The sequence below is a fragment of the Phacochoerus africanus genome, chromosome X (genome assembly GCF_016906955.1).
Source record: "Phacochoerus africanus isolate WHEZ1 chromosome X, ROS_Pafr_v1, whole genome shotgun sequence".
Classification (NCBI taxonomy): domain Eukaryota; kingdom Metazoa; phylum Chordata; class Mammalia; order Artiodactyla; family Suidae; genus Phacochoerus; species Phacochoerus africanus.
The window spans coordinates 14,238,494-14,264,733 of NC_062560.1; the positions used below are offsets into that span (position 1 = coordinate 14,238,494).

The 26,240-nt window shown below is 43.4% G+C and overlaps 2 protein-coding genes across 6 annotated transcripts in view; both read right to left on the reverse strand.

The window, feature by feature from the left end:
* Positions 1 to 1,604: 1,604 nt before the first annotated feature.
* On the reverse strand, positions 1,605 to 14,832 carry PIGA (phosphatidylinositol glycan anchor biosynthesis class A). Of its 5 annotated transcripts, none has more exons than XM_047764737.1 (6): positions 14,761 to 14,832; positions 11,367 to 12,146; positions 6,800 to 6,932; positions 5,918 to 6,050; positions 5,536 to 5,742; positions 1,605 to 3,938 (listed from the first exon to the last, which is right to left on the reverse strand). In XM_047764737.1, the coding sequence occupies exons 2-6, from the start codon at positions 12,082 to 12,084 to the stop codon at positions 3,672 to 3,674; spliced, it is 1,458 nt and encodes a 485-aa protein (XP_047620693.1). In that variant the 5' UTR covers positions 12,085 to 12,146; positions 14,761 to 14,832; the 3' UTR covers positions 1,605 to 3,671. The 5 variants fall into 5 exon arrangements, with proteins under 5 accessions (XP_047620693.1, XP_047620695.1, XP_047620696.1 ...); XM_047764739.1 differs by lacking the exon at positions 14,761 to 14,832 and adding an exon at positions 14,389 to 14,638; XM_047764740.1 differs by lacking the exon at positions 6,800 to 6,932 and having other exon boundaries at positions 11,744 to 12,146; positions 14,761 to 14,831.
* Positions 14,833 to 21,619: 6,787 nt separating this feature from the next.
* The window catches only part of VEGFD (vascular endothelial growth factor D), a 41,283-nt gene continuing 36,662 nt past the window's right edge, over positions 21,620 to 26,240 (reverse strand). Inside the window, exons 6-7 of the mRNA XM_047765433.1 lie at positions 22,850 to 23,045; positions 21,620 to 22,270 (exon numbers count right to left, since the gene is read on the reverse strand). Coding sequence (XP_047621389.1) covers positions 22,144 to 22,270; positions 22,850 to 23,045 — 323 coding nt within the window. The 3' untranslated portion in view covers positions 21,620 to 22,143. The remainder of the gene's footprint in view (positions 22,271 to 22,849; positions 23,046 to 26,240) is intronic.

Here is a 26,240-nt window from a genome sequence, read left to right on the forward strand (position 1 = left end):
GGCTGTGCTTTTTGTTTTTCATACCAGAAAAGCTTTTGTCCTATTTCTGGGAGACCATCTTCGCTACGTTTGGGCCTTCCGTTTGAGATGGGCCCAAAAGGCTACTGACAGAAGCCGTTAACTCACGGTAAATGACACAGGGGACGAAACCAACGGGGTTTCTCAGCTCAGCACTACTGACATTGTGAGCCAGGTAATTCTTTGGGAGGCCGTCCAAAAGCACTGTAGGCAATTGGGCAGCATCTCTGACCTGTATGCATTCGACATCAACGCCCCACTCCTATCCAGGGGGACCAACCCAGAAGTGCCCCCCAGGCACTTTGAGCACTCCCCTAGCGGGCAAAATCACCAGGGCCACATCCAGTTGAGGATCCCCGAGCCACAGCCAAATATAAAGCATAAAGGAAAATCAACTCCCCAAATAGTGCTCAACACAAATCAAAGTCTACACAGCTTTCATTTTCAGAATTTCCTTTTTTAAAAAACGCCAGCCCCAAGATGAGACAGTTCAACATCCAGCCAGATTCTTTCGGGAAGGCAGAGGAGGAGAAAAAGGGCTTTAGAAAGACATCACAAAAGTAAACACAGAACTGTAATACGCTGGACTCGGCCAAAAATAAGTTTTGGTGTGAGCGAAATCAGAAGCTATGAGTGCAGGTGACTGCTTTCCACTGCCTCCTACAAAGCTGAAGCCGGTGGGATAGGCTGGGTGTTGGGCTCCATCTCGCAGGCCTCAAGGCCAAAGAACTGGGAGTCAGAGACAGAGAGGCATGAGTGGTTTAATAGATGGGGGAGCTTACACATCCGAAGCAAGTTCCTGGAGCGACACCCCACTGCGTGCGGCAGACAGCAGGTGGCGGGATGGCAGGACATGGCAGGAGTCTTCAGGCCCAGAGGAAGGGGCCGATTACCAATTATAGGGGGAATTGACGTCAGGTAGGCTCGTCAGTTACCAGGGAAACCAGCAGAGGGGTGTGCCGCCCCTCACTGCGCTCCTCTGATAAGCTATCAGGGTAGAGATGTTCTGATCTCGCGATCAGAACAATCACTGGCTGGGGCTGGGGGGCAAGTATGAAGGCATTTGCTGATTAGGCTCAATGATTAAGAGAGAAGGTATGTCATGTGAGTAGGGTGTAGGTGAAGCAGGCACCTGTCGAGCAGGGGATGTACAGAGAGCAAGCGAGCTGCCATCTTGGGTGGCAAGACCATATGCTAGGCTTCCGTAAACCACGTCAAAATTTAAATTTATCGTAATGTAGCTCACGGGATATACAGTATAATTATGTAGCTCACATACACGATAGTTTATGGATGGATTCATTTGTCTCACCCAGTAACTCTACTGCAGGGAAAAACAAGGGCTTGTTTGGATCAGGAAACAAAGGCACAATTGAACGTGCTATTCCATGAGTAAAACAGAGAAGATTCTAGAAAGATGACAGAGTAATTCATCAACTGAAGGATATTTCCTGTTTTACTAACAGACCAAGCAAAACATCAAATTGGACTTTAAAAAAAAAAAAGCATGCGAGTTAAGGGGTAGGAGGAATGTGGCTCAGCTAGTAAACAATATTCTGTTCCTCAAATGAGACAAACTCAGAAAATTGTCAAAATGTCATTGTGGTCTTTATTTTTGGACACGTAGCATGTTTTCATAAATCAGTTTTGCATGTGCTATTTTTATAACATCAGAAGAAATACAATATATTTTTCATAAATTCCTCATCACTGCAAGTTCACTTTCAAATAAATGTTAAGTAGCAGAGTAGAACAATATGTTTCCACATATTGACCAGTGCAACACTGACAGTTACAATTAAGGTATTCAGAAAGCCCGAAAATTAAAATTTACTAAAACAAGCAAATTTACTTTCATTTATTAAAAAAAAAGGAAAAATGCAAACTACATACTTTTCATGCAAGAACTTTAAATCCTATTTCCATCTGAAATAAATGGCAATGTAATAATTACTTGACAGTTTTTTGGGAAAAAAAAAAAAAAGCCAAGAAACAAAAACACAAGAAAAATAGTAGTATGTCTTTAAAAACGGAACAGAAGAAATAAAACCAAATGTTACAGTTTCTTGCTTTGTCATGAATATTGGCACTGTTTATTTCAGATTTATGTAAGTCGGTTTCTATGCACAAAAATCCCAATAAGACTGAATGGTTTGGGTCAGTCTGTTTTTCTTTAACAAAAGAACCCCTAACTTCTAGATTTTAAAAACTGCACTCTTGCATTTGTGTTCTAGTATAAAACACAAACATATTTCTCCCGTATCAGTGGCAATGACATAGGCATGTTAAGATACTTTTTTTTAAAAGAAGTTCTGTGAATGTTGTTGTTTACAAAAAGAAAAAAAGAATCGCAATACTGCCAGCATCTAACCAGTGCACCCACAGTGCCTCATTCTTGTGATTTCACAGTCCTTTAATCACAAAAACTTACTCTAAGGAGTTCAAAGAATTAATAAGACACACCATGTGGATAATTTGGGGTTTTAACAACCCATGGCTCTGGGCAACAACAATTACAGTTAACAACATCCATCCACAGAGAGACTGTGTTCCTAGAATTTTCAGACTCAACTGGCTACAAACAAAACATTCTGGGGTTAAGACTTCTGCACACTGACAATACTCATCAGACATCAGCTAGGCCACAAGTGAAGGGAAGTGACTTCTATCAAAAGTACAGGGTAGCAGCTGATTTTGAGATGGCACACCTCGTACATTCTGCTCGGAAAACACGAAGGCATATTGACAGAGGACTAAATTATGCACTGAGAGACGTGGACGGCTTCTCTGCACTATCATCAACAGTGATATCGGTCCCTAGTATTTAAAAAGCAAGAAGGATTTTCATACACACAACTGAAAACGAAGGCTCTACCTAGGAGAATGCGCTCAACAGGATCAGAGGAGAACTCGAACTAGGCCGGCAACTTTCCTTCTGGCATTAAGAGCGTGAGCATTTCTGGCATGGTGGGCAGCTTTCCCTCTCATGCCAACTCCGACTACCAAGTGAGCCACTTGAGTCATCGACGAAGAGCGAATGCACCCCTGGTCCTTAACACACCGAGTGTCCAGTTCAACGTTCTACACGCAGTAGGTGCTTAAAACATGCTGGTAGCCGACAGACCATTTTACTCAAGAAACCTGCTGATTATACGCAACACTGAGTGTGTACCCATTGCATGTCTAAAGACTACGCCTTAAATGTCTAATAAATGTCGTATGAATATGACTTAAAATAGTTCATCTAGTTGTTGTACTTCCCTAAAGAAAACTTGTAAACATCTGGTGAATGTCTAACGGTAGAACATTTAAAATTGGCCAAAAAATGCCCAGAAAACGTTTGGCCCTTCAGCACCCAAAGCTCCCAAAATATAATGTTAAAACATCTCTGCTAGAGGGATTTCAGTAGTCTGAAAAATTGCATACCTGAGTGGCTTCAAGGTTCTCTCTTAAATTTTAAATAAGTGCAAGGAGTTTCTACACTCAGGAATTGCATAAGTGTTTCTCTTTCCTCAAAATAAAACATTGAATGATATAGAGGTAGCATAACTTACTAAATTAACTTTAAAAAAAAAAAGAAAAAAAAGCACGGTTATCAACAGTCTCAATAGACCTATTACAAGTGTTTAAATCCTCGCAATCCAGGCTTTCTTCTACCTGGTTTCCGACTCCTCATTATTCTCGTCCCCGTTTGCACGGGAAGGATATTGACGAGTCCAGGCACCCTTTGGCCCCGTGGCATCTATTGCAACATCGATGATAGAATCTGGAGTCATCCACCTCAGGAAAACGAGGAAGAGAAAGTTGAACACAGCCAACAAAGCAAAAATGCAGCCTGTCACAGGGCCACAGTGAGAGATGAGCCTGTCCAGTCGCTTGTCCATCGGCAGCACAGCCTCTCCTGCCACGCGGTCGTACACCTGGCGGGAGAGAGGCCGAGAATGAGCGCTCGGAGACACGAGAACCCCGGACCCACGCGGACCAAGAGTGCTCTAGAGACGGAAACAGAAGGCACTGACATTGCGCTGTTGTTGTGACAGTAATGATGTGATTAATGAAACCGTTTACACTAAGAACTGCCACTCAATTCAACACTGATGAGCGCCTATTCTGGACAAAACACGGGGGGGGGCTGGGGTAGACACTGTGTGATACACAGGTGAATCTACGATGCGTACACCACAGCTCCTGTCCCCTGGGGAGCCCCATCCATATTTAACCACCTCCAAGAATTCCAAGGTCCTGAAAAGGTGGAATGGCTTTTCAGGTCCCCTCTGTCCAGGCCCTATTTCATTCAGCAGTGACTCCCTGAAGCAGGACTGGCCCTTGCAGACTCTGTGACTTGGACAGGCCTCACTGCTCTCTGGGAGACATCAACTCCCATCACAGAGCTACAACCTAGCGCCCTTCTGGGTACAGAGAGGCTCCTCTTTCCACAGCCTCGGGAACCCGTGCTGCTGCGCACAGATGGGGAGAATATTTGGAAACATTTCAGGGATTCCAAATAAAAGGAGGGGAAAGAGATGGGAGAAATTTTGGTAGATGGTATAGGTCAAACACTGGCAACCAAGATAAGGTCTATTGCTGAGAACGGGTAGTAGGTGGCCTGCTTTTTTAAAGTGCTGCTAAGCGCTCAACTCTAAAACAGTCAAAAACAAAGCTCTCGCAACATACTTCTTTCAAGCACATACCATGGGCCAGCATGAATGTTTTTAAACTCCATTTGGGCAGCACTTGTGCTCATTCTCACGTATCACCTGTAAACCATCTCCCTTTGAACTCGAGAAAGTTATGATGTGCAAGTTCTCCAGGTCAGTGGCCTCTGAAAGGTACAGGCTGTTCATCCAGCTCCTCTACCCCGTGGACATGCAGAATACATTTCAATCACAATGGCGTCAAGCATTAAGCTGAGGCTGGTGAATTAAAACTGAAAAAGTATGTTTCCGGCCCAAACACTGATTTAATTTCTTGACCAATTTTCTAAATAGCCCAGATAAACTAAGGTGAAAAGGAATCCAATGTCCCATATGCAATGGGTAAAATGATCGAGCAGGAGTTCCCATCGTGACGCAGTGGTTAACGAATCCGACTAGGAACCATGAGGTTGCGGGTTCGGTCCCTGCCCTTGCTCAGTGGGTTAACGATCCGGCGTTGCCGTGAGCTGTGGTGTAGGTTGCAGACGCGGCTCGGATCCCGCGTTGCTGTGGCTCTGGCGTAGACCGGGGGCTACAGCTCCGATTGGACCCCTAGCCTGGGAACCTCCATATGCCGCAGGTGCGGCCCTAAAAAGACAAACACAAAAAAAAGAAAAAGGGAAAGAAAAAGAAAAAGAAACTTAGCCTAGCATCCACCAAAGGTAATAAAGAGCTCCTTCCTTTTCATTTGGAAGACTTCATAAACTGAAGCAATAAAGCAGAAATGGTAAACTTACGTAAGCAGCAGCAAATGTGTACATGAACCATTAAGCAAGAATTAAGACACAACCTTCGCAAACCCTTCTCTTAGCACGTGACATACTTTTTCCGTTCTCTCCGCAACATTCCTCCAGGTGTAGAAAGTCTTGACGATGTTATGGATACTTTCTGGAGGCGGCAATGCTCCTGACTTCAGTTGCGAAATAGCTTTTTCCAATCCCTCGCACAGAGACTTTACAGAAGGCTCACATAATATGATAAGACTTTCTGGAAGCACTTCAGGAATTCCACCAACCCTGGTACTTACAACCTTAAAAAGAAAAGGAAAAAAAAAAAAAAAAAAGAACACATGAGCCATGATAATTCATCTCTCAGGAAAATAAAGCAAAACACAATTTTAAAAAAATTCTATAGAAGGCATCTGATTGTTTTTCAAAACGCAAATACAGAAACCCAAAATGTAATAAGCCCTCAGAGCTTTTTACCTGTAAACCACAACTGGCTGCTTCCACAATTGCCATGCAGAATGCTTCAGTAAGGGAAGTATTAAGAAAAATATGTCCTTGAACTAAGACATTTCTAACATCCTTGTGTTCTAAGGCTCCCAAGAGACGCACTCTGATTTTTGAAATGAGAGAAGAAAGAGGGGAGTAAAAATCATGCCACAAAAGAAACACCATTTATAAGCCACATGTGCTACCCGTACTATACTTCGATCCTCACTGCCTGCAATGTCTTCCACCTCAAATGATTACAGAGCACCCACCTGGGATCTAAAAGAGAGTCATACAAAGCTCTTTGGTTAAAAACTCCTACGGTTAGTCCATTTCTCACTTTGGTCACACATACCAAATTTCACCTTCTCCAGAATCAGCTGGTACTCAAGGAAAATGTTAATACACCTTGGTAAGTAAATGTTAAAGTGTCAGTTCTCAACAGGAAAATGTCCCTTTTCCACTGATGCCTCACATGGACACAACTCACGTGTCATCTCAGTTACTGAGGAAGAGAAGTGTTAGGATCCGTATGTGCTGAGCAATTTCCGCGATTTGGGCCATGCTGTTTCAATTACAACTCAGAAGGGCCTGAGAACCTGCAAGCATTTCCTAGCAAAGTGATCTTCTGTGCGTGCTAGCGTGCCCCAACCACTGCCCCCTAAAAACAAATAATCATGGGCTAACAAAAAAACAAAGTTATAAATTCTTTAAGGTTTCCCATTTTATATAAACTTTTTAAAAAAACAACAGGTCTTGCATTGCATTTTTCCATGTAGGAGAAGCAGCCTGCTTAAGGCAGGCAGGTAGCCAAAACCGAATTTAGGTTAAGCAATATTTTCTCACCCAAGACAACATGGAATCCATCAATACCTGTCATGGAGCTGGTATCTTTCCCGAACTTCTTCCAAAATGATTCTCTTTGGTCCCTCTCCTCCAATTACGAAATTTAAATCAGGGTATTTCTGACAGAGTTCAGGTATTATACCACTAAGCAAATCGGTCCCTGAAAACATAAAGTTGAATATTGGAGATACTAATAATGTTTTAAAATTTTATCAGAACTACTGAGAATCCACTCACTTTGGAAACTACTTAAGCAGTTTAAGCAGCCAAACTAATTCTTTGAAACCTTTCCTGGACGGGTGAACTCTTTTGCAAAATGCCAGGGGGGTCTCCCAAGACTTGCAATTCTTGAAGATATATCCACTGACACCCACTGTGACCTTGCACACACCCAGTTCGTGGGCTACTCTGTTATTCACCTGTACTGACACACTGCCTGTTACAAACAGCATTTGAGGTAGCTAACATTTTAAACTTTTCTACAGAGCAGGAGAGCTGGCTGGAGATCTGGGGCTTGTCCCAGTCTTTTTATGAGCAAGTTCTTTGGTAATAGGAAAGTTTCCTGACAGAGAAAATGAAAAGACAAGGTAAAGTCCAAGGTCTTGTTCAGCTATGAAATTCGAGCAGCCTATGATTCTACTTCCTGCTACAGGAAAAGGCTGAGCAGCAAACCATAACTGCTCCTGCCACTTTACTGAGGATGCAGGTGCTACAGAGGATTTTGCAGTGAACACTATGGTACTGGCAAAATTTCTAAGAAATAGTTTCATCCAAACCTGCTAGGGCTCACTTCTCCTGGATGACAGAAAATGCAGGCAGCAGGACCGCAAGTGCCAGATCATCACAGGCCATAGAACAAAAGGATGCACCTTGGACCTTTTTTTTTTTTTAAATAAAAGTTTTCTCATAATACATAAATACAACCTCAGGTAATATAAAGCAGTAAAATAAAGTATGCCCTGCTTGTCTTAAAGTGGCTATTCAAAGTGACAGCAATGTTGATTTTGAGAATGTAGTTCATTAACAATTACAAATTGTACACATTCAAAACTAAACGTAAAATAAGCTCATTAAAGTTTCTTAAGAAATGCACACACATTTGAGTTCCCGTCGTGGCGCAGTGGTTAACAAATCCGACTAGGAACCATGAGGTTGCGCGTTCGGTCCCTGCCCTTGCTCAGTGGGTTAAGGATCCGGCGTTGCCGTGAGCTGTGGTGTAGGTCGCAGACGCGGCTCGGATCCCGCGTTGCTGTGGCTCTGGCGTAGGCCGGTGGCTACAGCTCCGATTCGACCCCTAGCCTGGGAACCTCCATGTGCCGCGGGAGTGGCCCAAAGAAATAGCAAAAAGACAAAAAAAAAAAAGGAAAGAAAGAAATGCATACACACACACACACACACACACACACACACACACACACACACAAGAACTGCATGTCTGTCAATCTTCCCAAATACAGGCAGATCAATTATTAAAAGGATGGTAGGAGAAATAATATATATGGGTCATTTTAATTAAGTAATTCAAAGTAGGATTTATTAAATAAACTCTGCTAGTACTTTCAAAATATGATTGCATTAGCAAACAAATTCACAAGTAGCTTTTCTGAATTATGAAAGCTTCTCATTAAAATTTTAGCTGTCTTTGTTTCAAGTTTATTACTAAGTCCATCAACTGGATCTCCAGATAAACCAGAAGGTGTCTTAATGACTTTCAACATTTAGCCTCCTATGATTCTCTTTTCCTTTGCCTATCCCTGCCCTCTCCCTTCTAATACAAAGGTTAAGATCCATTCTTTAAAAGGAAAAAAAAAACATACAGAGTAATAATCATAATTGCGAACATTTACTGAGTGCTTACTGTGTCAGGCAGACGTACTTTAAATGCACTGTCATTTAATCCTGACAACTACGTTAAAAGAAATGGAACTGATTAATGTTATCAACGATCTATAACGTTATTCTAAGAATAAAGGTTCCCCCCCTACACACACAACAAAAGAGGTTCTGGCGCCTCTAACAAGAGTCTAACACAATGGAACGTAACAAAAGGATTTTCCATCACCGTATTCACACAAAATGGACAAGGCAAGTTCTGATTCAAGCGCTTTTAAAAGCACAGTCATTAACAATATTTTAAAGAATCTTCTGACTCTGTACCTAGATATTGGTGGCTGGGCCAAGGGCGGAGGGAACAGGAGACCTTGAGAAGAAATGAACTCAGGTTTGTCATCTCTGTTACTTACTGTGTAACCTGGGTGAGTTACTTACCCTCTCTGAGACTCAGTTTGTCTGCGACATGCAGATAACATCTACCCTACAGCTGGTGGGAGGGTCAAGTGAGGTACAGTACCATGCACAGGCTCTATCAACTGCAGAATATAAATGTGAGTCGTCATTACCACTAGAGCAAGCCCGGCGTGCCTGCACAAGCACGGGGCGCTGCGACACCCCGACTGAGAGCAAAACGGGCTCCATGGGAGAGGGAAGCGGCCGGCCAGGAATCCTGAAACGAATTTCGATTTATCCTCTCTTACTTAATACGTTCCAAGCGGCCTTTGATATCTGGTCCAAATGAACACCTCCTAAAGAAATTAATTTATTAATAATTAATGGACCATTAATACAACTACTCACTTTCAGGCTAAAGATGGGGCCATTCCTTCTCAGAATGTTACTTTTTGCACAGTGCCTGGCATACAGAGAGGGTTTGATAAAGGTTTGTTATATTACTGAATTGAGAACAGGAAAGGTTGTAGCTTCACGGTGTTGGTGGTTAGCTCAGCTGGCTAAAATACCATCATTAGTGAAATAAAGGTAACAGGTTCACTCTTTGAACAGGTAAGTTAATTTTGCTCTGATCCTTGACCACACATGCATCCTACTCTTTCTTAGCGAGCTTTCTCACAATGCTATAGGATTCGGTGAAAAAAAAAATTAGGCACATTTTTAAAGTTACAACCAACAACACATCACCAATATCCCCAGAGGGATTCAGAACACGGAATGCAGGTCTGTTCACATCTTCAAGGAAAGAACAAGCACGTTATTGCCTTCACCCCTGAAAATGCAGCTCAGAAGATTCTCATCATCCTCCACGTGGTGGATGGCAGCATGGACCTAGGCTCTGCATTCCAAAAATGAAGCACCCGAAGCCAAGCCCCCATCTGGATCCCGGGCCACCCCCTAGTACACTGGAACCTCTGATCACACGGCCGAGCTTCATGGTTACCAAGGATCAGCTACCTCTGCCCACACATCTGTGTGATGCCCAATGTACTTGTTACTGTGTTGGGTTACTTAATTAAACGACAAACTGACAAAAGGGGTTTCCACAAAACTAAGCCGACCCGTTTAAAAAATTCGATCAAGACACAGAAAAAAGCTCTTGTCAGATTAGGGGGTAATCTGAACCACTGTATCAAGTCAAAAAACAAATTAAAAATCCAGAAGCACAGCACTTCACACACCTTTAGGTTCTCACTGCATTTAAGTGACCCAAACTGGCAACTGTAAATTGTGCTCTTTGTAGGTGACTGCAGCTCAAACAGTGCACCCGTACTCCCAAGCCTGCGGGCCTACATCAAGCTACCGGCAATACAGCGCGTGTTAATGACATTTTAAGTAAATTGTTTAAAAGGGGGGTGCATATCATCTTTTTAATAATTCTCTACTTTTAATGACCATTTTGATTGCTGCAGAGGTTTGCAAATACCACTGAGAAGTCCATGTTTTGGATAACCATATTGTTTCAGACTTTGAACGGGCGAGGCTCTACAAATTCTACTTCGGGATCCAAAGTGCTGCAGAGGCACTAAAGCAATCCCCGACAACAGCAGACACTTAGGAAATAAAACCCGGGCTAAGTCCTTCATAGGAACCACTGAACCCTTCCACGGTTACCAAGCTGCCCACAGCACACAACAGGGAAAAAACGTGAAACTCAGAGACGTTAAGCCGCTTGTCTTGCATCACACAACGAGATGGAGCCGGGACTGGATTCCGGGCCGCCTCATCCCCCTTCCTTCATCACTTACCTGCCATTAACGTCTTATCTGTGATGAAAGGAAATAAGCAAGCTACAAAACAGCAACGTGCAGAACAAGCCCACTGACTTTGAGCATATGCATAAAAAGGAGAGGAAAGCTATAAATCAAAACACTCCTTAGGGTTATCCCTGAAATAGTACAGTAATAGCTGGTTTTAATTTTCACCCTTGTCATATTCTTAGTTTTCAACATATCTGCAATGAAAGAAACAGTTCTGTGGGGGACTGGGCCCTGGAGTTCTTACTGCACGTGTTGGGAAACTTTTAAAAGACCTGACATATTCACCAGCAGGCTACTGTTTTCTCTTTTAAATAACTATTACGACAACAACGGTGAGGGGGTGGGTGGGATTTACCACTGTGGCACAAATTCCTCCTTTGGGATGGACAAAATATTGGACCCTTCTTCGCTGTATTTAATGCAGAAGTAGTTATAAAACCGTACAAGAGAACGAAAAGCCCAACAATCATCATACACAAATATTCAACAGCTTTCTACAAGGAAAACAAAAAGGCTGTGCAGTGCAACTGCAGCTATCATTTCATTACCTTTTCTGTAAACAAGTCTGCTGACAACAACAATAGTTATTACACTATCATGCCTTCTAAATGGGTCTGGAGTGAAGTCAGTAGGATCTACAGCATTAGGAATGACGGACACTATTTCAGGATTCAGTGCTGCTCTTAGCACCGTGTTTTCCTTACTAGTGTAAGAGACACAAATTATGTGGTTTGTGTCACAAAGAGACACAGTTAGAAGCTTGTTTGTAAGCACCGAGCTGACATCAGCAAATCCAAAAAGGGAATGGTCCGTGAAGACTGTCTGGAGGCCCATTGTCTTGGCGTGGAAGAGGGCATCATGGGCCATGGCAGAAAAGGAGCTATGTGAATGGATTATCGTGACTCTCTCCCGAACAAATATGTACCTGAGCAATGGCAGACTGTGAAAGAGGGTCGTGGCTGTAGATTGGTTGTACATGACTTTCAGAGGCAAGTAATAGACTTTGAGGCCATTAGTGAGGTAACGGATGCCTTTGCGATTTCCGTAAGCATGGGTGACAATTATGACCTTGTGCCCTCTTTCAATCAGGCACTGAGAGAGCTGGTAAATGTGGCTTTCCACGCCTCCCATATTTGGGTAGAAAAAGTCCGACACCATGCATATATTATGGGAACAGGATCTACATGTGGGAAGACTTCCAGGGCTGACAGAGGAGAGCGCAGGTGAGGGAGGCTGGCTTGGCCCACCTCCTCCACTACAGGCCATGCTGAGATGGTTTAGGCATTAGTCCTTGGAGGGACCCAGTTAAGATATGTGTCCTCTAATACCTGAAAGAGAGAATAAACGGGATCTCAGCTCAGAGACAAAATACAGTCCATACTCCAAATGCAGATATAAATATGGTTTTCACGTTAATATAAACCTGTTTTCCCCCTGGAAATACAAAGCATATAATGAATTTATGAATTCGACAACCTTTGCTTGCTTAGCATTTACTATGGGCCATATAACAAAACTAGCTTCTGCAATGTCCTGGTATTTTTTTTTTTTTTTTTGGTCTCTTGTCTTTATAGGGCCGCACCCACGGCACATGGAGGTTCCCAGGCTAGGGGTCGAATTGGAGCTGTAGCCGCGGGTCTATACCAGAACCATGGCAATGCCAGATCCCAGCCGCGTCTGCGACCTCCACCACAGCTCAGCTCATGGCAAGGCGGGGTCCTTAACCCACTTAGAGAGGCCAGGGATCAAACCCGCAACCTCATGGTTCCTAGCTAGATTCGTTTCCGCTGTGCCATGACAGGAACTCCCCTTACATCTTAATTTTGCTCTAAAAACACTGCTACAGGATTTTAAATAATGTTTGTTACACCACATTATATAACAATTGGCCATGCTAAAAAACCAGTACATTCTAATAATTAAATACATAGCTCTTTACAGGAAAAGTTTGTGAAGCTCATTCTAGAGCTTAGCCACCGACTCAATGAATCTCAAGTTCTGCTAGTATAAATTCTGTGGCTTATACTAAGATATACCTGGAGTTAGAACTTTCTTGTTCTTTTTTTTTTTTTTTTTTTAATGGCTGCACCCATGGTATATGGAAGTTCTCTGGTCAGGGACTGAATATGAGCCGTGGCTGGACCTATGCGGAATCCTTTAACCCACTATGCCAGGCCTGGATGGAACCTGCACCTGCATAGCCACCCACGCCACTGCAGTTGGATTCTTAATCCACTGTGCCACAGCATGAACACCTAGAACGGTCTTTTAGAGCAGCTTTTTTTTTTTTTTTTTGTCTTTTTAGGGCCGCACCCACGACACAAGGATGTTCCCAGGCTTAGGGGCGAATCGGAGCTGCAGCTGCTGGCCACATCCACAGCCACGTGGGATCCGAGCTGCCTTTACGACCTACACCACAGCTCCTGGCAACACTGGATCCTTAACCCACTGAGCAAGGTCAGGGATCAAACCTGTGTCCTCATGGATGCTAGGCAGATTCGTTTCCACTGAGCCGTGACGGGAACTCCAGAGAGCAGCTTTTTAAAGTGTCGCCTGCAGCACACGCCGCCGCAGACCTCCACATTCTCCTTCCTTATTCAAGAATGATGACATCAAGCCGCTCCCTCCATTTTCTTAACCTTTGTTATTTTGGTTTTGCCTCCAGGAGCGTCCCTCCCTTCCGTCTGGAATCTGATCTAGAGACGCAAAGGGAGGGACCTGGGGCCATTTTCTCCATCTAAAGTAGAAGTTCAGCTCAGGGGTTCCCAAGATCATCAGCACAAAATGGATGCTCAATATTCAGTATGATTATCAATGCTTAGCTGTTTAAAGCTAAAGAGAGGCTTGGAAAGTGAGTGAAACTCTTCCTCAGCTTTACACGTTGAGATTTCCATGCTTCCAGAAACTCAACTATTCAATGGGAAGCCATCCTTAGAACCTGAGTTTCCGATTTCACCACAAACTCAAAAAAAGCAAATTAACAGTCATCTTTACTTTAAAAATAGTCTTAGAAACACTCCATTGTGTTTGTTGACCTGAATTTACTAATTAAGATTCACTACTACCAAATCATGAGACTCTTCAAGTCTGCACTTTTAAGTCGTCCTCTGTGGTTTGTCACCTAATCCCGAATTTCCAGTTCCATTTAATTTTAAAAGATGAGCGATAATGAAAGCAGTTAATAAAGAACCAAATGAAATCATTTAAAGTTCTGTCATTAATCCGCAATATCTTGTGAGGAAATCAGCCTAACATCACGGCGTAAAAGCCCAACAAACGTCACAGTCACAGAATCTTAAGGTTTTAAAGCTGAAGAGAGGCTTAAAGAGCTACTGGATAGCTCTTATTTTACAAATGAGAAGTCACACAAGTTGAGCGATTTGTCCGAGGTCCCCACCCGGCCACTTAAGCGGCAAATGCGAGATGGTCATAAATACGGCAACGGCCACCGAGTCCCTGAACAGTCCTGAGGAGCAGAGAGTCCCGAGGAGCCTTAAACCTGGTGGGGCCTCGGAATCTAGGGGAAGGGGCTCTCACCCACCCCCAGGGAACCGTCCCGGCTTCACTCACTGAGCGGTTGCTGGGGAGCGCCAGGGCCAAAGAAGGGACGAAACGACTCAGTCAGCGATCCTGTCAGAGTCAGGCGGGGTCTCGCTAGGCCCCGAGAGGAAAAGGGCCAGAGAGTGGGCAAAAGGTTGAGGCCGGCGGTCCCGGAGCCGTTCGCTCTGCCCGCGTTAACCATCGCAGAACCGGCTACAGCGCGGCCGCCGAAGCGCACCCTCATCCCCACTCGACTCCGAACACCCTCGGCCCCCACTTCCGAGCCTTACACCGGGTCGGCTTCGCCCACTCCATCGTGGGCCACGCTCTCCTGGGGGCAGCTCAGTCCCAGCTAAAAGCGGCAGACAGTGGCTAGCCCGGGGAGGTCAAACGCGCACTTACCGGCTAGTCCCATGGCCGCCAGTGTCCGGACCTCCCGCGGCTGCAGCCGGAGTCCCACCCCGCTGCCCCGAAGCACCAATCCGGGGCGTCCGCGCCCGAGCGCCGCGCCCCCGAGAAGACCAATCACGAAGAGGCGCTGGGGTCACGTGCAGGAGAGACGCTCAGTTCCCCACCCGTCAGCGCGAGATGCAACGTCAGCGCGCGCGTGCACATATCGCCACGATGTTCCGGAAGACTAGTTTTCTTTCGATGGAAAGCAGTAATCCTCGGTTTAACCTTTTATGTGAATTCTTAATGTTGAGATTTTCTCAAAATTGGCCTTGGCCTCTTGCTAAACAAGGAGCCAGCCCACCAGGACCCTTCGACGGAGTAAAACCGGCACTCCCAGCGTGCTTCGCAGGACCCTTCAGCGCTCCTGGGAGTTGTAGTCCCGTCGCCTCCGGAGGCGAATCCGAACTTAGAAAACTCATTCCCAGGATGCACCGCACTTCTAAACGCGGATCTTGCGGACGGGTGGGTTTGGTGCTTTGGTTGCCTAGTTACAGCGTCTCGTTTTGGAAGCCTGTTCTCTGTGGCTTCCAATTCAGACTTTGGCTGAGAAGGCTACAGAAAATCGGGGTCGTGGTGGCGTTTTGTTATTATCTGTGCCACAGCCGATTCTCCAGGTTCTTACCCCTCTGGTAGAATTGCCTGATGTAATAAAGATACACAAATGTCAGGTCAATTTTTTAAATAATTTGAATATCAGATAAATAATTTTTTATGTTATGTCCCTAGTATCGGGGACTTTACTAAAAGATTATTCGTCGTTTATCTGAAATTCAAATTTAACTGGGCATCCTGTATTTTTTCTGGCAACTCTCCACTCTGGAGAAAAAAATCTGAGGTCTGGCCTGAAGTATCAACTCCTGTTCAAACTGGTTCTACTGGCTATCATGGTGCTTGGCCAAGAATAAATGGGAGTGGTCTGATGGTTTTCCACCCCCTCACAGTTGGTACACGGAGTTCCCCAGTCAAGCAAATGCCTTTCTGAGCACCATCAACCACAGCTTCTAGCACCCATTTTAAGCCTGTAGAAAGCCTATTCATCCCTGAAAATTCCAGCTCCTTTGTGATGCCTTCCCCAAACCTCCAGAGAGAATTAAATCCTCCCTCTTTTATATTTTGATAGTACTTTGGCCATATGCTAGTAAAACATTCATCAAGAGATGATTCAACTTGTTTGCCTGGCTGCTGCACCGCCACCCACACCCCCACTACCCCACCCCCCTTCTGCCTCAACTTAATCCTTGGAGACTTCTGTCTTCTTGGGATCTCACATGTACTTCTTTCTGAAAATTGGCAGTTGTATTTCCTTGTTAAATGTCTGCCCTCCCAGCCAGAGAGTAAGCTGAAGCAGGATCTGTTCCTGGTAATAGACACCAAATAAGTTTTTGTTGTGTTAATAAATTTCTTTATTCAGTACCTGCACAATTCCTGATACATATACCCAATTAAATGTATTGAAAAAAATTCAAGGGGTGTACCTTGTAAAAATTACAGCATACTTATATAAATAAAAGAGCATTTTGGTTGTAGTATTTGAAGTGTATTAATGAGTTAACTTTAATGAGTAAGGCTCAAGTGGGAATAGATACTCTGCCCTGTGTTAATATTGATGCATCAGAGAATAAAGATGATTTAGGCTCAAGGATACTTATTCAAGCTTAGTAATTTGCAGTTGGCTTCACAGGTGGAAACGACCACTACCAGATGGTACAGCATTGCTTTGGTCTCCTTTTCATCTTTGCAATAGGTCTTAAGATAAAGAATATGGGCTGAAATTCTGGAGGGTATAAATGAGAGTTAAGCCTCATTTACTGAGCCCCTGGTTTGTCTCTGCCATAATTCTGATCACAACATACACTTGAAATTCCGCCATGAATCTTGTAAGATCCTGATGCCAATACTTCAAAAAAAAAAATGAAAAACAAAACTCGTGAGCTATTTTCAAAAGAGAATACATATTTTCTATCTTTCTCATCAAACATTTACTGAGCACCTACTCTGTAAAGGCTTTGGGGTGAATACAAGGAATATTAAACATAGTGTGTTTTAAAAGCTCTTCACCTCTCCTAGCTTTTATATACCTTTTAACAATGATTTAAAAAGCAATCCACTTTTCTTGAAAGGTTCCTTGTATTTTAAATACTGTAGAATCAGCTAACCTTTATAAATAGCTATCAGTAAAGGCACACTGTTGTGGAGTCTCTGTGGGGGAGGGGGGCAATAAACCTGCAAGCTGTTCCTACCAAGCCTGAAAACATTGAACATTCATCCTCTTTGTCTCTGATCTAGGCATTGAACATTAAAAAGGCAAATACATCATGATTCTGTACACGGTTCACAAGACCATATGAAATTAGATCTTATAGCCTAATTTCATATGGCTATAAGACTCCATTTTTAGTCAAACCTTGAGCAAAGCTCTCCATTTAGGGCTATTTTCTAAAAGTCAAGAGAAAGTTGTAGCAGGAGGATTAAGCTATAAATCTGGGGATAATTCTAATTACAGTGTTCTGCCTAAATGTATGGCATCCAGTATGCCTTTAGAGAATTTCTTATAAACCACTAGCATTAGACCAAAATACTTACACGCAGTGCCTTCTGATTGCACTTAATACAATGTGAGGGCAATCAGTACCAGTGGTAGCATAAAATGACCTATAAATGAAGAAGGTATAAAATAAATGTAGATATCACCTTCCCTTGAAATTCAAGTCTTTGCAAATTCATATGTAAATGAGCTCTTGGATAATTTTGGAGTGGGAAGGCGATGCATTTGTACTGAGAACCAACTATCCATGTAAAAGGCACAAGGCAGGGAAAAACAGGCATGAGCTTTATCCCCAAAGAACCAAGACAGAGTTAAGGCATATGTAAATATCTCTGATAAAATGTAGGAAGTGATAAGTGCCACAGAAGAAGTACAAGAAAAATACTGGGAGTTCAGAGGGAAAGAGTATTTCTGGCTGCCGGCAGTTAGCTTGTGGAAGTAAAGAGATCCCTGGGCAACTGCTGTGAGCAAGATTATTCCAAGCACAATGTGACCAGGGTACAGAGACAGGTGCTAACTGTCCAGTGAACACTGTTGTGCAATTACACAGGGGGAGAGGAGGGTAAGGGTTCCAAACAGGAGAAGGCTGGCATTTCCAGGGAAGGTTGGAGGAAACTGATAGATGAACTTCCTAAGAAAGATGGACTTGATGTTGAGCCAGACTTCCAGCCAAGATGACACTTTCAATCAAGATTTTGAGACTCGGAGTTCCCCCTGTGGCTTGGTGGGTTATAAACCGTGACCAGTATCCATAAGAATGCGGGTTCCATTCCTGGCCTCACTCGGTGGATTAAGGATACGGCGTTGCTGTGGCTGGGTATAGGCCGCCAGCTGCAACTCCAATTCGATCCCTAGCCTGGGAACTTCCATATGCTGCAAGTGAGGCCCTAAAACAAAATCAAAAAAAAAACAACAAATTCTGAGACTCCTCTCTTCTCATTCTGCTTCAAAAAAGAAAAATTAGAGACATAATATAAATGAGAAAAATTCAACTGTTACAGCTGTGATTAAAAGAAGATCCTAAACATTTCCATGTGTCAGAAACAGAACCAAAATGCAAAACGGTGATCAGAACAAAGTCACACAGGTCCTGGCCTCTGTATGTGGAAGCAGGAAGACTTGAATTAGGGCTCGGCTCTTGGAGAACAACAGAGACGAACAGGTCTCCACCTGGGCCTAGAGACAGGAAGCAACCCTATGGGGGACCGTTACGTGGCGGCCTTCAGTGAACCACTTTCCTATAAATGCACCCTTGTCTAATCCCCTCCCACCTCAGCTCTAGGCTTGGCCAGGTGACTTGCTTGGCCAAAGGCACATCAGTAAATGAGATACAGCAGAAGCTTAATAAGTGCTTATGCAGTGGGGCCCATCCTATTGGAAGAAAGCCAATGGCTATGCTGTGAAGAAGCTCAGGCAAGGTACTGAATGATGAAAAGCCACCTGGAGAGAGGCCCTCCCTGGAGAAAAAGAGTTCATCTTAACGCATCCAGTGGCAGATAAGTTCCCATTCACTGGTCATGGAATCAACACAACACTTCCCTATTAATTAAATAATCATTTATTAGGCACCTACTATATGCAAGACATCATTCCCACACTGAGGATTAGGAGTAAATTAAAGTCCAGTTCTCATCGAGCAAATGACCAACTCCATTAAACTCACAGTTTCACCTAGCTATTTCTTTCCTTAAAAGTCTTAAAATGGATTATCTGTGGCATCTCCTTTATCAAGTATCTCAGAGAGTGTTTGAATCTCATCTAACTCTGGCTGTTATGCGTCCAAATGTGTTTCTACCTCTAAAGGGCCTCCTACCACACAGCTGTAGTCACAGATTTATGATCTGTGCTGTCCTATTAATTCATTTTCTGGCCTTGTGGCTTAGATAAGCAGGGACATCATGCATCGCTGGCATTTATCGTGTTTGCTTTAAGCTCTTGGGACTTTCTCACATATTTTTATTTTGCAACACAATTTTGCGCGTTGAAATTTTTCAGCACACATTCCAAAGCTATTAGTTTGACAAATATTCCTGTACCAGGACCAGTGAACTCTAAAAAGGCTATCAGCCAGTTCCCCCACCTCCACCCTGAGGACCAGCCCCAGCCCAGCCCAGACCCAGCTTCAGGGATCTTGGTGGTTATTGAGGGTAAGCGAAGAAGCAGGGGGAGGGATTGTAGAAGTGGAAAGCCAGATCTCGTATAGTTTTGTCCAGAATTCCCTAGAGTAGCTCCATCTAAATGGCAATCAAGAAGCCAAAGCCACTAACCAAAATGTGGTTTGAGTTGGTTTTAGGGCAGATCCAGAAATCCAGTATGAGCCAAGAATTTTGCTCACAGTCATGCTTCTCTTTGAGGGATAATCCCTTTAATGTGTCAAGCACATGGTATTTTTTTTTCAAACTGTTTTCATTTATGGCGTGAAATTAGCAACTCTGAGATACAGGGAGATGGGATTATCACTCACGCGTTTAGCAGGAGAGGCGAGCTGAGGCGCCGTGGGGTTGCTGGGCCTCATAATGCAAATAAGTAGCAGAACCTGTCCTTCAGCTCAGGTCTTTTCTCCTTGTCCTGCATTCAGCCTCTCTTTTTACCAGTCACGATGAGCCAAGTGATGCCTTGAATGGTGCGGTGTCCCTTGGAGCATCTGCTGCCCCCGCTCCCAAGGGAACCTAACCAAACACTACTGAGGAGGAGAGAGCAGTAGAAACGTTATGAAGGGAGAAAGAAGCAAGAAACTGAATACATTTAAGAAACTAAGTTACCCACGAGCCCTTTCAGAAGCCTGAGAAGCAAATAGTAAAATGAGAAGGAAGAAGGCCCCTGACATCAAGGTCATAAAGGGAGGACGAGAGGAAGGGTGATAGCAGAGAAGGGATCGGGCCAAGGCCGGTAACTGGTGAGATGACGGTGATGGCCCAGCTGTGGGGACTGGTCCCAGGCCAGCTCAAGAGCAGCTGTGTCCCCAAGGCAGGGTCTGAGAACTAAGGCCAGGAAGGGAGCAGAGGGCCCAGAGTCACAGGCCACAGAGAGCTTCAGCAAAGGAGGGGAGAATTCAGGAAGTGCTTAGGAACCCTGGGGGAAGAAGGCCAGGCCGTTCGGGCCAGGATCCAACAGTTCTTCCCTACAGATTTGGGAGAAACAAAACAATTTTTTGCTGTATTTGTTTGCCATCGTCTTTCTTCTTCTTCTTATCCCGCTCTACATGGTCTGGCCTGAGAAACTTAGGTTACACAAGTTGGATCAGGTTCCAGTCATAAGGCGGTCACAGTGTAGTGGGGAGATAACAACGAACACAAATTTTTTTTTTTCTTAAAGTAGAGTTGATTTACCATGTTGTGCCAGTTTCTTCTGCACAGCAAAGTGACCCAGTCATATATATATGTATATATATATATATATTTTTTCCTTCCTTATATTATCTTCCATCGTGGTCTATCCCAAGAGATGGGATAGAGTTCCTTGCGCTGTACAGCAGGACCTCATTGCTTATTCATTCTAAATATAATAGCTTACATCTACCAACCCCAAACTCCCAGTCCATCCCGCTCCCTCCTTCCTCCCCCACTGGCAACCCCAAGTCCGTTCTCTATGTCTGTGTTTCCACATATAAGGAATACAAGTATTTACAAAAGTGTGATAAATGCCGCAATAGACTGTATATCTATCTATCATCTATCTATGCAAGATGCTGGGGAAGGCAACAATTTTTAAGTTATTTGCTGAATAACTTAGTTCTGCTAAATCCCCTCCATTATACCAAACTTTTCAGTAAAAGTTTGGGGGGAAAAGCAAAGAAAGAAGGCTTGTGCTGCCTTCCTGGGTAGCTGTTGGACAGAAAGAAGATCTCATGACCCCCAGAACTGAGACGTGAATGAGAATGACAACTGAGTAAGCGCAGAAACGTGGAGCTGGAGGTGGCCAGAAGACATACACCCGCAAAGATGGCAGGGGTACCAGGGAGCTCTTCTCCACCCTGGGACGAGGGCCAAATCAAGTTCAGTTGGGCATCAAATCAAGGTAAACTGAATCTCAAAGGACAGACTGAAGTCCAGCTGCCTCTTGAGTCACACACAACCTCGTTTAGAATCCTAAACCTTCTGAGAGCTATTCCTTCAGTTTCCCAAAACGGGTGTCTAGTTTTATTTTGCTCCTGTCTCTCTCACACCTCCCACTTCTGACTTCCTTTCTCCCTTTTAAACATTTGTTTTTCTTTAATGTAAAATTTAAAGCAGTAGCATATTAAGTAATACAAAATTCTCTGGCTTGAATAATGTGTTTATTTTCTTTTAAATACGCTTAAATATGAAACAACAGACAGTAGTTTGGTAAACTCAAAACTACAAGCTGGACAGTAATCAGACAATCAGTGCTGATCATACACATCAAAATCTGCATAAGAAAGAATCAGAATAACTCACAAGAGAGTTGTGATTAGCCAAGGACTCGGCGACTATGCAAATTACCTCATCTGCTCTGAATAATGAATCACATGACACCTGTCATTCCGTGAGGATCCGACTTTTTCATTCACCAAAAAAGGGGGGGGAGGGGCGGGTAACGCAGATTCCTTCTCCATTCCTTGGTGCACAGGGCATCATTAGTTACAAGACATCTGTCAGTGAGCTGGGGAACCCTCAGCTGTTGTTTAACGGAAGGTCAGTCTGGATTCACCAGGGGACTATGTAAAACGGATTTTTTTTTCTAACACCTGGAACAGCGACAGCAACTTGGCAAAACAGCATGCTGTTTAAAATGACAGGGTTGGGGAAATGGAGATCAAGGCTGAATCAAGGATTTTCTTGATCGTGGCGCCCATGGGTGGCCCTTTTCTCCTTTGGAAAGCGGCAGTGCTTTGGGCATGCTGGTTTTCCGTTCGTACAGGTTCTGGTGTGAAAGGGGCATCTGTCTTCACAGCTGTTACAGAAGAGAATAAACAGGAGAATTCAGATACAAGAACTAAATTCAAAGGAAAAATTCTGCTCAAATTTGATTACCTTTTCAAAGGACATTTTCCAGATATGCATTTAAAATGTCAATATAAAACCCTGAACGGTTAGCCCACATCGTTTCAAAATCTACTAAAGCACAACTGCCAACTTCTAAGTGCTCTAGTCATCAGCAAATTTCTTGCTATATAAATCCAGTGACATCTCCTTCCTCAAAGAAAAAAGTAAGCATATGTGGATATATATTGAGAGAGAGATTGAGCCAAAGAGTTTGCTGATCTGAAATAATAATGACTTAAATTTCATTAATTTTAGTGTTTGCTTAAGATCCATAAGCCAACAGTAGCAGGCAGGATTTCCTTGATTTCACAATTAGTCTTCATTCTATATACCTATTTCTTAGTTGCCAAACCTCTGTTTTACTTTCAAAAAGAGGGCTTGGCACTGAAAACAAAACTGTCTTAATAAGGAGTCTCACTGAATCTAAATGGCTTTTACACTAAATGTCAATGGGTTAACTTAAGGTGAAAGTGCCAAAGCCATCCACCTGCAGGTGTCTGGGTGAAATATCTTGTGCTTCTGACAGCAGCTCTCCACAGTTTCTCTGCATTCAATGCAGCTGCAGTTTTCTGGGTGCTGGATGAAATCTCTGGGACATGGCATTTTACAGACACACTCGCAACGATCTTCATCAAACTTCATGTGAGGCCCACAGAGAGCCAGTTCCTGGAGATGAGCATGATCTACACCGAAAGATAAAAGCATTGGTTGAACAGCTATTCCAGAGAGAACATGACCACCAAAGCTGGTTATATACTTTACATCATTCTAAAGTAACTTGGATTCACCTAATCTCCTTTCTTGTAGATTTCCACCCCTAATATTGTTACAGAGTGAAGGAGATTCACCTTTGATTTCATAATACTAACACAGGAGTCATGTGCTGTCTTAAGTTTGTGATAAAAATGGTATAAGCTGAATATTTTTGATAAGATTTTTTTAGAGATTTCCAGGTGGGTGACTTGTTCCAAAAAAGCAAACTTTCACAACCAAGTATTAGTCATAAAATAGAGGCTAAGGATTATGAGTCTAGTCCTTTCCAGTTTTTTTAGATGAAGATTAAAAGGAGAGAAGAACAGAAACACTAGTCTTATAGAAATATACCTCAGACCTTTCAGACTACGGGTAGTAACAGTGATGTATTTCCTCACCACAGACCACAACACAAATATAAAAGATACAACAGTGACAATGAACTTTGAGTCCACAGCTATCTATTGGAAGATATGATCAGCTGAGAGAGGAGGATCTGAGAGGTTTCTGACACAATTAGCTGGAAGATACTTCTAGAAAATGTACGAAATGGTTATTGGATAACTACTACTCCATATTCAATTCTGACCATAAAATTGAAATCTATTTCAAAAAAAAAAAAAAAAAAAAAACAGAAGGAATGGAAACTTTGGAAGAACTTGACAATGTCACCTTAGCATTCTTGAAAGGCCTGGAGGAAAGTTAAGCGTTTTAGTTTCTTCCTCAAACCTGCTTTTCTCCCACTTTGCCTCATTTAGTGAATGGTGCCATCACTCTTGACTCATCTGCCATATTGAATCTAATGACCACGTTCACCTAGTTCTGCCTCAATTCACTCAGTACTTTGTATTTTTGTGTAGATGGCTGTCACTCACTTCACCACCACAAGTTTTACCCTTTCAATCTGTTCTCCACAATATCAAATGTAAATCTAATCATGCCATTCTATGGCTCTGATTATCTTACAATGTTCTCCTCTCTTCCACAATAAAAGCCAATTTTCTCACCAGGACATAAGAGACCCTCCATGAACTGGACCCTATTAACCTCCCAGACTCTTCTTCTGTCTCTCTCTCTCTCTCTCATGTATCCTATGCTCATCCATACAAATTATAATACTTTTTGTTCCTATGATATGTCAAGGTCTCTCAAACCCATGCCTTTGGTCTTGTCTTTCCCCCTGAGAGCTTTCTCCATTTCAAGTTCAGTTAAGTGCTCTTACCCTGTGCATATTTCCATCCTATACTTTCTTGCACTGCTTACATTTGTCTGTTTGTGTTTCCTCCATTAATTAAAAAATCCTGAAGGTTATAGGGATTAGGTCTCATCGTTCTGGCATAAAATAGGCACTTGACAAACATTTGTTGAGTTTATTTGCTGTCATTAAAGGGTCCTGAAGCAGGCCAATATATGGAGACTCTGAAGAATCCCATCCAGTATTCCAAGACATTGGGTTAAATCATATGGTCTTGCCAATATCTGGCGATTGATGATACATCAACATGGCAATCTCATGTCATCAAATCTGTCTTAACAGCTCTGTGGTTGATGATCTTCGAGGGATCAGGTAGCATAGGTCCTGGAAGGCTAGATGTGGGGACAATCCATTCTGAATTGTGTGAAGAGGAAAAAGGTAAGCTTTGTAAGCCATGTGCCAGCGAAACAGATGTCACTTTGGGGCAAGTTGAGACTAGATAGAAGCTCTTAAAAGATTTACATGGATCACTAGGTGGCAGTAGATATTCGCTTGGAACACTCCAGGCCAGCCCGAGTCCATTCTTGGGGAAACAGTCTACCAAGTGCTCGCTGCACTTCAGCAAGGTGGTTGGCAAAGGTTGACCTCAATCCTTATAGACAAGTTAAAAGTAACAAAGAATGGATGCAGGAGGGCTGAGGGAAGAAGGAGCTAGCTAAGGGTGATACCGGAAGTATTGTATATCAACATGTTAGGTCCTCAGCCTTGTTCTACTTATCATTTTTATCAATAAACTCATGGCATTTTTACAAGTAAACTCTTGATTTTGTAGGTATCTTGAGGAATTTAAAATGCAGAGTCAGGATTCCTCAATATTTTTTTTTTTTTAACAGTTTAGAGCAATGATCTGAACTTAACAAGATGAAATTAAATTGGACTTGGATTCACTAACCCACATGTGCCCATTCAGGGAAGTCATTGCAGAAAGGGCAGTTGGCTTAATAGTGATATGTTGGCAGGGGTTGCTCAGTGAACAGTAAGTTCAGTATATGTCATCAGTTTGATGGGGCCACTGGAGAAGTGACTATGAACTTGGCCCTCATTAACTGAATTGTGGGACATGAAAATTAGAAGTGATTGTGATCCAGACTATTCCACACCTCTTACTTCCATCATTGCCACAACTTCCCTAAAAGTCCCCTTCCTCCTTGCCTGCTCCAGGCCAACCTATCTTCTTGTACACTGTCGCTGGGTTGATTTTGTGAAAGTTCTAATTGGTGCTGTCTCTCTCTGCTTGAACCAGTTAAGTTGTGTGTAGCATCACATCCAAGCTCTGGGACAAGGTTCACAAGGTCCCTGTGAACTGCTCTGCTTCCTCTCTCACATCCACCCAGCCCCCTTCCTTTATGTCCCCACCATGCTGATCATCACCCAGGGCCCTGACATGCTATAGTCTCTCACTTCCAGCCCTGAGTGCTCATTTTTCCCTGGCTCAGAGTACTCTTCTCTTTCTTCACTACTTTTCCTACCCTCAACACACTTGTGCACTGGTTAAGTCCCTCCCCAGGAATTATCTTCAGCAGAAGGAAGCTGCCTCATCCAAGGTTAGATCTCCTCCCACAGGCAGCCCATATCCAGTGACCAGTCCATAGGACCCAGCCCCTTGGCCTCAATTTGAGACATTCTCCCCAAGGGCTGTCCCTACTTCAGCTCCATAGGCTTGGCTAGTACCCCTCAGCACCTGCAACACAGTTCAACTTCTCCTTCTGCCCAGTCCTGCTTCCCTCTCACTTTTTAATGTACTCCTTCATGCAAACCTCTGGAGCACAAACCTCTCCCAGGAGCTGTGTACCAAGGAAACCTTGACTAGAACAGCCTCTAAGCTCTCTATGTACACAGCCTTCCACAATCACTCTCTAACACACTTTCG

Coding starts and splice junctions, on each gene's coding strand:
- PIGA (XM_047764737.1), bottom strand. CDS start 12,084: ATGGCCTGTAGTGGAGGAGGTGGGCCAAGCCAGCCTCCCTCACCTGCG. Junction 6,933..11,366: donor CAGACTTGTTTACAGAAAAG/GTAATGAAATGA, acceptor TTATGTTTTCAG/GGACCGATTTGCTTAGTGGT. Junction 5,743..5,917: donor CAGCCAGTTGTGGTTTACAG/GTAAAAAGCTCT, acceptor TTTCTTTTTAAG/GTTGTAAGTACCAGGGTTGG.